The following is a 15,454-nucleotide window of genomic DNA, read 5'->3' as shown; positions in this document are numbered from 1 at the left end:
CTAATAAAGCAAAATGGGATCTTATGGACATCCTAGAATGAGCAAGGGCAGTCAAAAAATGGGCCATGGCTGGAGCCAGAAAGCGACACAGAGGGGCCTCTACCTGCCCTGTGCTGTTTGGTTTTCCATCTGAAACCAGTGTGTTCAGTGGTTTCAACTGGCACTTCTGGCTCAGGCCAGGGCCCCTCCAGCTGGGCCCCGATTTGCCAGGTTGGAAGCCAGGGCCCTTAGGCAAACTCATGAGGGCAGAAGCTGGGCCAGGAAAGGGATGGGAGCTGGGAAGAGGGAGCAGGACTTAGGGTGGTCGGGAACACCCTGGGCACTGCCAAGGTGAAGGCATTGTGCGAGCTAGGTTCAGGCCAGTGGAAGGCAGGAATGAGCCTGTGTGCGTGACACTTCCTTCCCACCCTAGACCATCCACCTCAAGTATGAGGATCTCCTGATACAGCCTCCCTGGAAAGCTCTGAATCACCACACTAACTGAAGGTACTGGTGTGACTCATTCTAAATTATCTTAAAGGTAGCCTGCACCAGGAAGGGGGCATAAGAAAATGAGAGACAGGGTATTTCCAACTTATTTTCAAATCAGCTACTAACTAGATGACGAATAATCTTCATTCTCATAAAATCCATTCTTGAAAATATCTCAAAATGCAATATGCACACAGACGTGCACAGGAGGCAGGGAGGGCTCCCCTGAGAACGAGCAGGAGCTGGCACACAGATGCAGTCAGTCACAGAACGAGGAACTGAAATGGGCCAGGCACACAGGAAACCAGCAGCCCTGCTGGGTAAGTGACCTCTCTGGATACGAGTAAGGATTAAGGTTAATCTGGGGGCTCAATGAGAAACATGAGGATGCCAGGGAATCCAATGTCTCCTTTAAAAAGAAATCCACTTTTTACATTGCTATAAATTTGTCTGTGGCAAAGAGAGGAGGATGCATCCAAATTGATTTTGTAGAAAGCAGCACAACTGAAGCTAAAAATCACCATGGTGACAAAGTGACTCAGGCCAGTCACTGATACCCCGTCTATACACTCAAGGCAGCGACACAGTGACGTTTCCCAGGAGGGGCTGGACGGTGCCCAGGAAGGCAGTGCCCGACTCCAGCCGGCCTCACGGAGCAGGCTCTCCGCCTGCTTGTGCTGGCTTATTCTAACCTCCCAAATCCTCCTGCAACACTGTCACAGGAGGGCCTGCCCCCATCCCATCCCCCCATCTCCCCCCAAAAGTCAACTGGATATCTTACCTCTGCAAAGAGAGGAAAAATAATTGTAGATAAACACTGAGAGAAAGGCCTCTTTGGGATGTCTTTCTTCTGGGGGAAGAAAAGAAGGTAATCAGAAATACTGAACATGCACATTTCCAACAATTCAGTAAACTGCAGATATGACCATCAAAGTCTGACGTCTTCCCTGTTCACTGTAACGTCTGAGGAGGACGGTCTCCCTGTCTTTCACTAGACTCTAGTTTCACTTGCAGGGACGCGCACAACCCATGCAGGTGGGCAAACCACAGTGACCAGATCCCACAGGGGAAGGCACCCGAGGGCCAGGACGTGGCACTCGGTGTGGACGCAGGCGATGCTGAATGGCACCACTGTGCTCTCTATGTAGAGGACTTGACTAACGAGACCTGGAAATGGAAAGCAGACTGATGCTGGCTATTTATTGCAAGTGGCTGTTGTGGAACAGTGGCTTAGTCTCTACTTTTGCAACCTCTATCTGAACACATAATGACTCCCATCCGCTTTTCAAGGGGGACTGCAGGATCACCAGGGGACAGCCACTGGTCCACACTGCCTGAGAGAAACTACACCACTGTGCTTTAAAAAATTCCTGAAAATATAGCTTTTTGTAAACTTAAACAGGCATGAAACCAATTAATCAAAAAAGTTTTATATAAGTAGCACAAGTAATACATTTGTTTTTACAATCCATAAATAAAACTTAATCACAAAATTCTGGTACCTTCTATGTGTAACCCCAATATGCAAAACACACAGTCTCCTCAAGAGAGCTAGAACGTCATTTCATATGTGAAACCTCATTCACCCCCCACCCAACTCCCACTATATGTCCCAGTGTCGGGAAATGCCGACTCCACAGCAGGACAGCAGGGCTCCAGAGAGCAGAAATCAGCACTAGAATAGACCCGAGTCCAGATTCTCAGGTCTCAATCTCTGCGTAATCAGACAGAACAAAATCTTTTATCTGCCAATTCACTGACAGCAAAATTCCAAAACAGGCTGCCAAGAGGGACCACCTAGGCCACTAAAGCAGCAGGCTTCACACAAAAGTGACTCCAAAATGCCCCGACAGATGACAAACGTTAGTCACTCTAGCACGAGCAAATGTACCTTATCTCTTTCTAAATCCGATGGCTGAAGAGTTCCATTCTCAAGACTCAGGGAATTCTTCTCTGAGTCCGGGAAGTTCCAGCCCCCAGAGTCGCTGCCTCCGGATGCTTGGCCGTCCGTGTCCGTTTCCCTTAACACAGAAATCCAGGTGACCTCTGTGAGTGAGCACGCTGGCTCTGCGGGGAGACCCACTGGCAGCCCCTCCATCTACACTCTCCAACTCCACTGAGCACTCGACGCCGCCCAGCTACCCGTGCCTGCCCTGTCTCACCCCCACACGCCACACCCACTCCCAATCCTCTCCACTCCCACCCATCACACCCGCCTGCAGCCTCTCCTGGGTTTTCAGAAGACAACCCTGCCTCCTATCTCACAGAGAGAGACCATCAGAATGTGGTTCCTGTAACTTCCCACAGTGCCAGCTGCGTCACACTCATCCCTCCCGCCTCCTCAGCTGTGAAGAGGCGCCCCTTCTCCTGTAGAACAACTCTCCAGTCCACTGACAGCCCCTCTCTCCTGGACTTCATCTTCTCCCCCCTTAGGCTCCTTCCTACCAACATTTAAACAGACACTCCTTTTGCTCACTCAACGCAACCTCCCTTCTAGCAGTGTGAACTAGTGCTAGTCTCTGCCACGTTTCTTGGATGTGTCACCTGCACTCTCCAACTCCATTTCTTACTTCCACTCACTCCAAAGCCCACCTTGTCCCTCCATCTGCTATGTCCAAAGCCACCAATCCTCTGCACACCACTAGACAAGGGAGTTACTGCTGAGTCCTCATCCTGCCTGGAGCCTCAGCAGCAAATGATCCTGCTAAGCACGCCCCTCCTCCTCTAGACTCTCTGGACTCCTGGGTCCGCACTGCACTGGCTCTCCTCCTACTGTCTCATTCACAGGTTGTCCTTTATGCTGGGATTTGGTCCTAGGCCTCCGGCCCTTCTCACTCTGCAGATATGCTCTGAGCAACACCATCTGTTCTCGTGGTGCCAACGAGCATTTACAGAGCAGTGAGTCTAAATCCTTACCATCTGCCTAGACATCCTGCCTGAACTCCAAACCACGATGTCACTAAACTGGACAGATCCTCCGACTGGACACGTCCAGTCAGCAACTCGAACGTGTCTCACATCAAACTCAGCTTCTAGAGGGTACAGCCCTGGCCTCCCTGGACCAGCTTCTTCTCCACTGCTGTCATCTCAATGGCACCCGCCACCCTGCTGAAATCTGGATTGTCTCCACATCCTTTACCCAAATCCATGGCCACGTCTGGACTCCCTGTTCATCTTTTCATCTCCACTGCTACCACCCTAATCTCTCAACGCCATGACCTCAACCACTTCCCAGTCAGTGGCTCTCACTCTTGGCTTTACAACGGCATCACCTGGGGACCCTGAAAAACCACTTTGGGTCTCATCCCCAGCAATTCTGATTCCACTGGCCCGGCATGTACATCCGGGCTGTGGGTCAACTTGAACTTCCAGCCAAGGTGTGAAGGAGAACAGAAGAGGGACTATGGATTTAGGGGACTTCCCATCACGACACTTCCTAATGCTTCCTTTCTCCCTTCACGTCAGAGCCAGAGCCAGCTTTCCTGACCACTGTGTACTGAAATGGCATCTAGACCTAAATTAACTGGTCTCTTTAACTAATGGAACTCCTAGATGCTTAACGTGACACCAGCTTTTAGTAAGAGCTTTTACAATGCCAAGCATCTACCAGAACACAAGACAGAATCGATAAAACATATATTTATCTCTTTTTAAGAAGATATTTAAAGCAGTTTCATCTGATCACTATTTTAAGAGCAGGAAGTATCATGGAGAAAGAAATCAGGTCAAGTTCTTGATGTACAGTTCTAACTCAGAGAAACTCCAATGGCAACAAAAAAGAGGCTAAAAGACTCCCAAACAGAGCCAAACTAATTCAAGAATCACCATCAACCTGGATTATCTTTAAAAAAAAGAAACCCCAACCCACCCCTAACAAGAGATGAGAACAGGCCCATGTCACGCACACCACACGGCTCAGACACACACCCTGGCTCACAGACACAACCCGGCTGGCTCACACCCCTCCCGGCTCACACCTGCCCTGCGTGACTCAGGCAGAGCTGACTCACGTGTCTGAGTCTTCGGAGCTGGAGTCTTCATGGCTCTGTTCGGCCTTCCATCTCTTGTACCTGTCGATGAGCTCCGTCAAGTAGGATGTTTTCTTTGCGTTGCGTATTATAAACTTGTGCTTCAGTAACTCCTTAGCAGTGGGTCTCTGGGGAACAAACCAACAAACAAAACCAGAAAAAGCATGAGATGAAGTTCCCTACCTTCTACTTTATTCTACCCTGAAGGTCAGACTTCTGCCTCCAAATGTCAAACAACCACACTAATGTGTAAAAATCAAGTTCTACTTTGAAGTTTTTTTCCCTAAGACTTATTCAAATAGTCATGTAGCACCTGTGGGGGGCACTCGGTGTAGTGTGGACATGGCATTTACTATCCAGTGGGGTCCTTAACATTCTGCAGGGAACCATCCAATGAAAGCAAGAGAACTTCTCCCAAAAATGCATTTGCACAGAAAACGTTGCAGAGAATTTTCACAGAGATCATTCAAGAGATCTAGATTATACCTCCTAGTTTTTATAAAACATTTTATTACAAATGCTGGCAAGAGAGAAAACATATGTTCTATGTTACCTTGTTAACTTTCTATATTAATGTTTGGTTCTACCCCCCAAAAGAAGAAGATAAATGTTAATTTGGATCCATCTAGAAGAAACCAGAAAGGAGCCAGGAGATACCCTTTTCTTGCATGCTGAGAGCTCCTGAGTTCTCTCGGTCATCAGCTTCCCCAGTGTAGAAATGCTGGTTTCCCAGGTCTGCCCCTTTCTTTGTGAGTGGGGTGAGGACTTCATCCAGGCCCCGGGCTCAGCATGGCCACAGCCAGACAGCATGCTTTGCACTTGGCCAACTGCTTTGCCCTTGAGGGTGGCAAACCGCATTACAGGGCGCATGCTTCCCAAGGAAACTGCATATAGCCCAAATTGGAGCAGACAGCAGGAACAAACAAACCACGCGAGTTAGACTAAGTTTCCACTTACTCTCAATTACTAAAGCTTTACTAACAAGAGCCAGGCATGGTCCTCAAATTCCACCTGGGAAACACCTGGCCCCCTCAGGTGTTCCTCACTCCCTGTCCACGCGCTTGTGAAACTCCACGTATCTCAGAAGTGCTTAGTCCCAGCTTCTCATCCTTCCCCTCGGTGCATTTCAGGTCAAGGTACGGGTGGAAATGTGTGCACTGGGCCAGTAAGCCGAGAGGAGAATACATTTTCAATGGGAAGATGTGCACACATCTAGGTAGGTGTGTCTTCTTGGGTGCGGGTGCACTGAGGCTAGGAACCAGCAACACGACACACCGCTCAGAGCCTTGTGGACACGCAGAACAGCTGCCCCACACCGCCCGATGCCTGATGCCTGACGCATTAATAAAACGCTGACCTGGTGACCTCAGGCTGCATCCCTTCCAGGTTCTTGGAAAATGCTGCGTTCCCATTTAATTCCTTTCCCAAAGCTGGAATCATATCAGAAAGCCATGGTGCTCTTGTAAAACTAATCACCCATGTTTAGATAAGAGTTCATAAAAAGGGGATTTCAGCTTGGCCTTCAGCTAACCTTGCTGGAAAACTCAGAAACAAAACAAGGACATATGGTGCTATCCACACACCAAAATACACAGATACTTTCCAAAGAAATGTCCTAATTCAGAGAGAAAATCAGGCTAACGCTATGTAGTTGTTACTGCTCCACGGCTCTGCCCATGTCAATTAAACACAAGGAAAGTGAGAGGGAAGAGGGGAGAAAAGCAAGGTGGGTAGTTCATTCATATTTAATTTGCCTTTTCTTTCCTAACACATGCCAAGAAGAAACTGCAAACATTGACTTTAAAGATATATTTAGCCATTATTTTTCAGGCCAGACTTGGTGATTACTAAAAACAGCATAGCCTGACCTTCCACTACAAACATTAAAAATTTATGATTCCACATATAATATTAAGGAGAATAGTCTCCAAGCTCAATGAGGTATGAGATGCTAGAAAATCTGAAAGAAAATAAGATTTTTGATCCTTAAAAGAAAAAATAACAATAAAAATATATTTGCAATTCAAAGAAATCAATCATACCCATTTAGAAAAAGAAAAATAAACTAGATCATGAAGACAGCTGACAATAGTGATTAAAGAAATTCCAATGAGATGTATCTAGACCAAGCCAGGCCACACATGAAGAGATGCCCATCCTGATCTTGTGAAACTCACAAAGCTTGGTTCCTTATTCAAACAGGCCTCCACAAACTCCTTGAGGGGTTTGCTGTAGTTTCCTTCCAGCGTTGGGGGGTTGTTCTTTGGAATGAGGAATAAAACCTTCATGGGATGCAGCTCCGAATGAGGTGGCTCCCCTTTTGCAAGTTCTATAGCTGTTATGCCCAGCGACCAGATGTCTGCCTGCAACAACAAAGCATCTTTAGAAACACCCAGCAGGAATAAATTCAAATAAATATACCTCTTAGGAAAAAAATACATCTCAATGTACTTCTAAGGTTCTGAAAAAGATGATTATTTTTAACTGAAAATAGAAAAGATAAGCCTTCGTTATAATTTCAAAATAGGCAACACAGAAGAGGAGAAAATTTACTATACAAAACATCTTCCACCTCTCTCCTGAAGACGGCTGTGACAATTACTCCTTGTCCACCTACTGTTGGAGGGATAAGCTGCTCAGCGTTCATTTAAGTCCCTGGAGTCAACAGGATAGGTAACTAGAGGTGATTTGGCAAGTGGAGGCGTGTTTGCAAGTCACCCCACCAAGCAAAGCTTAGATTAGAACTAAGCACAGCTGTGAGGTCGAGAGCAGGCTCCCTGGTCTCAGAAACAGGTTTAAATGCCAGCCTACAATCCAAGTGTTGTGACATCAGACAAAAGACCTAAGCTGTGAGCCTTGTTCCTTCCTCTGTAAAATGGGAACAACAACAGGGTGGCTGTGCGAGCTGCCTTAAATAGCTCCCAGAACTTTTATGAAAATGTTCGAATATACATAGAAGTGGAGAATATTAATATAATGCACCCCCATCGACCCATTACATGAATTTTTTTTTTCTTTGCTGAGGAAGATTCTCCATGAGCTAACACCTGATGCCAATCTTCCTCTTTTTGCTTGAAAAAGATTCACCCTGAGCTAACATCTGTGCCAATCTTCCTCTATTTTCTACGTGGGTCGCCACCACAGCATGGCCACTGACAAGTGGCGAAGGTCCATGTCCGAACCCAGGGCGCCGAACGGGAGTGCACCGAACTTAACCACTAGGCCATGGGGGCCGGCCCTACCTATCACGTGAATTTAATTATTATTAACAATTTGCCATACAAGCTTTGTCTATTTTTTGCCATAGTACATTTTTAAGTAAATCACAGACATCATGACATTTTTCCCTGAGTACTTCAGTTTGCCAATATAAGGACTTTTTACTATATATCAACACCTAAAATTAACAATAATTCCTTACTATCATGTAATAATTAAATTTCCTCAACTATCCAAAAAAGTCTTTTCATGGTTGGTTTATTTGAATCAGGATCCAAACAAGGCCCATATGTTTCAACTAACTGTTAGGTCGCCTAAGGCTCTTTTAATCCAGAACTTCCACTCCCCAATCTCCCCAGTGCCACTGACTTGAGGAAGAAACAGGCCCCAAATTCTGGGTTTGTCTGGCTTCTCCTTGGTGTCACTTAATGTGTTCTAGCTCTTGTGTTTCCTGGAAATGACAGGTTAATTAAATCTAGAGGCTTGGCTAGATTTGCTGTTGGCAGGAGTCAGGGGGCACCTGGTGTCCAGCTCCTGATCCCTCTCCTGCCCAGCAGGTGCCTGTGGCCTCGGCCGGCCAGTTAGGTGGATGAACGAATTCCGTGACCGTGTGACGTAAGTGACAAGAGCAGGCAGTCTGGAGGAACTCTGGTTAACGAGGCTCTCCCAGCCGCCGATGCCAATCCCCAGGAAAACAGAGGCTGAAAAAGCAGCAGGACCACACAGGCCAGCAGAGAAGAGGGGACGGCGAACAACTACCCTGCTCTTGTCCCTGTGCACTGCAAACCCATCTTAATTCCAGGCAATGACGTCAGAACCTAACAAATCTCTCACACTCACGCTACAGCAAGGAAATGAAAAGGCTGAAACGCCATTTAGGTCACCATAGGACCTAGACATTTTTCAACCTTTAACAACCTGGAGAGGACTCATCTGCCATGTTCCTGAAACCCTAGTGAATACCAGACGTCCTCACCACAATCTCCCCCAGCCCAGCAGTCCGGGGGGTCGATGCCTACCATGTATTCTATTTGCTTCTGTTTCCAGTGAAGGTGGGAATAACTGTCAGCAAGCCTTGTTCTAAATTCTTTGTACTAAATTTGTAATAAAGGGATCAGTCTAGAAGAACCAGTATCAGGAGTAATGTTCCTATTTCCCTTCCCTCTACAACTTGGACTCTGCTTTATTTTACATGTGTATTATTTTAAAAATCAGCACAATGTGACTTATTCCAGAGTCCCCCCCGCCAGGAGGAGGAAGATGGGTGCAACGGAGTGTGCCAGCAGTGTGCATCTGTAACTGTGCAGGAGGACATGGGTAAGTGTGCAAGGAGGGAGGGCGAGTTACAAGAACAGAGGAGGCAAAGATGACCGAATGCTCAACCCTCATGTGGTAGCGGCTCTTTACACAACAAGCCCCTTTCTAAAGTTTGTATGATTCTACATGTATATGCCTACTCCAGCTCTCTTGGATCTCACTAGAATTGCTGCTGTTTGCAAAGCCTGCTGCTCAGCACCAATCTGCCTCCCGGCTGTACAGATATAGGGCCTTTGTCCAGATACCTCTGATGAATGCACCTCCAGACCCCCAGCATCCCATAACCACTTAAACACACTCCTTAACTAGAAGGCCCAGGCCGACGATGGTGTCTGCTGGCAGTCTGTCACGGGATGTGCTTGCCCTCATCTCCTTCAGAGGTCCGAGGGCTTGCTATCAGGCTCCGGGCCAGAAAATAAGCAGACAGGCCCCAAGACTTCAAGGACCTGGCACCTGCTTCCATATGCCAGGATGCCCCAACTAAAGTCGACTGAGGAAACAGCCTTCCCAGTGCTCCCGTAACACATCTCTTCAGAAAAGAGGCACAGGCATCACTCACCTGCTTCCCCTGGGGGGGCACCAATAGAGCCTCGTCAAGAAAAATGTGCACCACCCTCCCAGGCTGCCAAGCCAGGAGCCCGAGTGTCACCACAGCTCCTTGGAACTCCTCTCTGGATCCCTCTAAATCAACCAGGTGCCAGGTGTGTCGCTCTCGACCTCTCAGATCCCGGGGTCCCTCTCTGTCCCTCCTGCCCTGGCTTAGTTTAGAGCTACCCTCTCCCCCCAGGACTTCAGTAGGGGGCTCCTAAGTGTCTTCCTGCCCACAGGCTCCCTCTCCAGACATCTAACATCTCGCTGACTAATGTGGAAACCTTGATTGGCACTTGAATAAATGGCAAGCAATTTGGCATTATGTATCAAAAGCCATAAAAATATCCAAACTGGTTAAAATCATTTAATTCCCCTTCTAGGAATCTAGCCTAAATAAATATATTTTAGATTTAGAAAATGGTATATGCTGCCAAAAATATTCAATAGCAGCATTACTTACACTAACCCTTAGCAGAATGATTTAGTTGTTATGGCACATTAACCTACTGAAGTATCATGTATCCAACAACAATGACATTGATAGAGAATCACAAATATAACTGAGTTGGTCTACTATTATATCTAGGAAAAATGGCATCAGATTTAGAACATGTGTCTGGGTTTTAAAATAAAAGTTTTGGGGGGGAAAGGGCAGTCCTTTTCCAAAGCAATTAAAACTTAGGTATCAGAAGAGATCTGTTTTACTGCCATTTGGGAAAGACATGAAATCAGATATTAAGAGAAAACAAACAGTGGTTTTCAACATGAGCCCAAGTCAAAAGTTATTAGAGGCAGGTGCTTTGAACTGCAGACACTTATTTGTGAACAGGTTTTTTCCTCTGTGGACAGTTCTAGGTAACATGCTCCTAAGTGACAACACAGGATTACTCGTTCCTGGTGATCAAGGACTTTTCTCAATGGGAGTGGGGGAGTGGAAGTCAAGTGCTACCAATAGACAACATTCTAAATCCCTGCAATACCATGTTAATTAAGTAAAAGTAAGCTGGCTACAAATCTGCAGATACAATATAATTTAAGTGGCATAAAAAATTTATGGATAGAGTATGTTCTAGAAGGAACCACAGTCAACTCTCTATAATCAAGAGCAAGAGAGGGAAAAAACCATGGAGAATCCCAAATCACAGTTATAACTAATCAAAACATAGTTCAAAATGGACTTCATATAAACTATTTACTTAATTAGATGCACTATTTAGGCACACATTCGTAAGCAGCACCTAGAGATAGAAAAATTGTTTACAAGCTCTAACTAGCAATACACGGTTGATCTGAAAGGGCCCAACCATTACCGTGTGCTAAAATAAAGCCTGTTAGTCTCCAAGCTGGATGCTTTTCCCACTCACATCCTTCCCCCACCTCCAGGGCTCACTATTCATGGCCAGGACTGTGGGTAATTCCTGATGCTGCAGAGGGACCAGGGGAGGCCAGTGGGCTCGGCCTGCGGACGGGGAGGCCCAGTCACACGCTGCAGTGGCCAGGCTACCTGCACAGATTCCAACAACAGACGGGCTGATACTGCCGTGTTGTCACTCATCTTTACCAATTTTACTTTTTTCCGTCAACGCATCACCCATCTCCATTTTCCACCATGGTTAGACAGCAGACAGTTATTTCAGAGATGACTGGACACCAAAATCACTTAGCTTGTGCTTGAGTGGTGGGTCTGCAGATGTTTTCCATCCTTTTTTTTCCTCCTGTGTTTTCCAGATTAAAGAGTACATATTGCTTCCGAGGCCAAAAAAGGGAAAAGTTATTTATAAGAGAATACTGGCACCAGCCTCTCAGCGACATGGATGTCGTTTCAGTTAACAGGCAAGTCAGTTCTCTGGCCTCATCTCCTACCACACTCTTCACCAGTCTACGATCCAAATACAAATGTCTCTTCTTTCACACTGGACTTGGTCTGAACGTCCTTCCCTCACCTTTGAGAGGCTAAAAAGCCCCATGTCTGTGAAGCCTTCCCCAGCTCGCTTGAACATTCCTCACTCAGCTCCCCTGCACTCCTTGTCCCATTAGAGCACCTGACACCCAGGAGCGCAATTACTAGTGGAAAATGTAAATTATTTAGCACAGCACTGGACACAACTACAGTAAAGACTGAATGAATGAATACAGAGAAAGGGACGTGAAGCAGGGACACTGTCTTTACCCAAGTCCAGTCCATTTACTGACACACCATCATAATAACCGTACAAAGAAAGGGAAAAAAAGATTTAAGTTCTTTAGCCCAAGATCCTAGTCTAGGATTGAAAGTAAAGGCTTCTCTGTGGGGGAGCAGAGTTATCTCCCTTGGCACCATCTCCAAAGTTTGGGGACCTCTTACAAACCAAGCTACCCTAAATAATAATGACGACGACGATGATGATGATGGATGATGATGATGATGATGATGATGATGATGATGATGATGATGAAGGTTCTTAAGGCATACAGGCAATCACCATTTAGTAATATTGTGCTTAGATTAAGAACTGAGATTGACATAAGCACCCCTGTATGGGCAAACACATTCAGAACACCTAAGCAGCCTCGACAGACAACAAGGGGTCAAAGATACTGAGGTTATTGTGTTAGACAGGATTCTGGATGTATATATAAAATTAGGCTTATATTCCCTTTAGTTCAGGGAGATGAAGATGCTCGTGAGGCAGGTGCATTCCTTGCATTCCATTCCTTTTCACAACCTGACCTTCCTCTGAGAATCAGTGTGTACCCAAACATGAAACTGGTGGGAGCCTGCTGTCCTAACGATGGTCACAGACTCTGCTACCCCAGGGCTGTAAGCTCCTGACCTGTAATGCAGACACTAGTGGAAATGCCCAAAAGTACGTGCAAGGAAGAATGGAAGGGGCAACTGGAAAGAAGCAAAATAAGTTTGTCTCAGGAGACCAGAGTGGCCACAAGAGCTACAATGTCCCTCGAAGAACATAAACTGCCCTGTCAGGCAAGCCTCTGAGAGGTGACGCAGCCACTGGAAGGACATCCACAAAGCAACCTCAGAAAAACAGCCTCTGGGGGGCCGGCCCAGTGGCGCAAGCAGTTAAGTGCGTGCGCTCCGCTGTGGCGGCCCGGGGTTCCCCGGTTCAGATCCCGGGCGCACACCAACACACTGCTTGGGAAGCCACGCTGTTGCGGCGTCCCACATAAAGTGGAGGAAGATGGGCACGGATGTTAGCCCAGGGCCAGTCTTCCTCAGCAGAAAAAGAGGAGGATTGGCAGATGTTAGCACAGGGCTGGTTTCCTCACAAAAGAAACAAAAAGGCCCTCTGTTAGGTATTGCTCATGACAAGAGCTGTTAGCCCAGCGTCACAACAAATGGGGTGGGTGGGTGTGTGTGTGTGTGTGTGTGTGATCATCTCTAAGGCCCCAGCCTCTGGAACCCCACTTCTTATAAGCCTCAAGACTCAGACACTAACATTAGCCTTATCTGCACTTTCCACACCCTCTGGGTCAACAAACCTGGGAAGCAAATTTCAGATAAACATTTTCTTTCACACATGATTTCCAGTTAAGAGCTGTGTTGGGTATGATTCAAGCAAATGGAAGAATTAGCTCCTGACACAAGCTATAGTAAAAGGAAAAGCAGTTAAAGGCTAGCAAGAAATGTGACACATTTCCTCAAGCTCCCCAACCAAGTGTGCGTTCCCTGTGAGTCTGAGGCAGCATCTTTTAATCTACCGAAAAAGAACATGTTGTACGACATCTCCTGATCAGAGGAGAGCACTTTCATCTTGACAAGAATGCCAGGAAAAAAGGGCAACGCTTTACAATGCAGTACAATCTCTCCTGCTCAGAGGCCGCCTTCCCCCAGAGAAGCCCTGCACTACAGAAGAAGAGGGAGGGGAAAGACCTTGGGCAGCAGGACAATTCTCGAAGAAAGAGGGTGAAGTGAGCAGTGGTGAGTGATACTCAAATGTAGGAACTGAATCCCGAGTCACATGTGCCGTGGTTGATCAGCTAATTTACTAGAAAAAAAGAGGAGAATAATCAGCATGGTATAATCCGATGAGTTAAGAAACCTGGATTCTAGGCACAGCCCAACCAAAATCTACCTATGATCTTTCATAAATGGGCCTCAGCTTAAAATAAAGAGAATGGACTGAACACATAAGTTCCTGTCAAGTCCTAAAATGACATGACCCTAGCAAAAGGGCCAATAGCCGGAGTGGCTGCAGAGATCCGAAGCAGCTTTGGGGGTCATCAAGTAGCTATAGGGGGTCATCCACGACACAGCGCAGACCACTTACAGCAACAAAACATGCCCAAGACTAGACAGCTCTGCTATCCTGGGCCTTGAAAACCTAATGGTCACTTAGTGGCCACAGGCTACCAAGGCCATTGGGATGCCCATGAAGTCCTGGCCACCATACAACCCAACAGTGAGACAGCCAGGCCCACCTCTGCTGTGCTGAATCAGGTACACCTGCAGCTTGAACTCAACAACCACTCGCAGGGGGGACCTGAGGCCCTGAGGAAAAGTTACTCTGTGCTCCTGTGCTGGTTTAACAAAGCAGGAAGTCTACTGCATAGTGAGATTTCCACTTAAAGAAAAGAAACAATATATCACGTAGATGTATCTGAGTTAAATATTTGTTTGCCTAGAAATACTGGTTCAGAAGAGCCAATCCTCTGTGACCATGTGGAGATTTTACTGCATGCACCTACTGAGAAGTGGGGGGTTGTGAAAGATGGGAGTTAAATCAGAGATCCAGGAGGCAGGGTCCCTAGGTTTTTTCGTCTATACTAAAAAGTTCAAGAAACTTGAAGGGCAACAGGAGAAAAAGCATACAGGAAAAATTGGGAGAGTAGAACATATGACAGGTAAAAAAGGCTGGAAAGAAGGAATTACAATTTTGCCTCATGTTGGTAAGGAGCCTGAGGGTGACAATCCTGAGAACTAAAAATAATGACAAAGAGTCTGTGTGATCACTACAAGCATTATTCTTTCCAGATTCTGGTCGTACTATCTGTGTGGACACGCGTTTCTCTTGTGGGATCCTCTTTCTGTACTTGTCCCTTAAATGTGGTTCCGAGTTCTGCCCAAGGCCCTCTTCCCTCATCCGCTCCTCTCAGGCTTCAACCACCACCTGTACCCAGACAAGTTCCCGGTACCTCTGCAGACCCACCTCCCCACGTGCCTCCACTGCACTCCTCCACCCGGATGTCTCAACAGGGCCGAGCTGAACCCACTCTCGCCAGCGTGGTCCTCTGCTCCTCCACACTCACCTTCAAAACATGCTCCTGCTCAGTGTTCCCCACCATCCTACAGACACTGTTGAAGCTCAAAACCTCACTAACTGTGGACTAGACAAATAAAGGGCATTAACGATGTGGCACGAGACAGAGAAGAAACCTGTTTTCAAACAAGGTCCAAGAACTACCCTTATGACCTACACTTCAGGGTACCCGCTTCACTCCAACTGGAAAAGCTATTAGGTTCAAGTAAAAGGGGTAACTCTCCGGACCCGCGAACATAAAGCATCGGCCTCACCTTCGAGTCGTAGGCGGACTGTTTAATGACTTCGGGGGCCATCCAGAAAGGGGTGCCCACGAAGGTGTTTCTCTTTATCTGGGTATCTGTCAGCTGGCCCGCCACTCCAAAATCGGCCAGTTTCACCTCTCCATGTTCTGAGAGCAAAACGTTGGCAGCTGCAAAATAAAACCAAAGATGCCTCCTGACATTATTTGCTGTACTGTTCGATCCATTACCATTTTGGGAATGTGTGCATTCTCTCCCCAGAGACATCACGTGCTCAACAAGAACAGGCACCAAGGGGATGCTTCTGGTTAAACTCCTCTCAAAAGCC

At 46.8% G+C, this 15,454-nt stretch overlaps 1 protein-coding gene across 3 annotated transcripts in view; it reads right to left on the bottom strand.

Annotated features, from left to right (window-relative positions):
* STK24 (serine/threonine kinase 24) overlaps positions 1-15,454 on the bottom strand; it is a 116,435-nt gene that overhangs the window by 8,012 nt on the left and 92,969 nt on the right. For 2 of the 3 annotated variants that reach the window (XM_087435905.1, XM_087435907.1), the window contains exons 5-9: positions 15,139-15,296; positions 6,677-6,862; positions 4,482-4,627; positions 2,363-2,492; positions 1,253-1,321 (exon numbers count right to left, since the gene is read on the bottom strand). In XM_087435905.1, coding sequence (XP_087292031.1) covers positions 1,253-1,321; positions 2,363-2,492; positions 4,482-4,627; positions 6,677-6,862; positions 15,139-15,296 — 689 coding nt within the window. The remainder of the gene's footprint in view (positions 1-1,252; positions 1,322-2,362; positions 2,493-4,481; positions 4,628-6,676; positions 6,863-15,138; positions 15,297-15,454) is intronic. The other variant, XM_087435906.1, reaches the window with a different exon arrangement.

Source organism: Ceratotherium simum, chromosome 10, assembly GCF_057802395.1.
Source record: "Ceratotherium simum simum isolate JZ-2026a chromosome 10, ASM5780239v1, whole genome shotgun sequence".
In the NCBI taxonomy this organism is placed as follows: Eukaryota; Metazoa; Chordata; class Mammalia; order Perissodactyla; family Rhinocerotidae; genus Ceratotherium; species Ceratotherium simum.
Note: the sequence above shows the minus strand (reverse complement) of the source record. Positions and strands in the feature narration are given on the sequence as shown.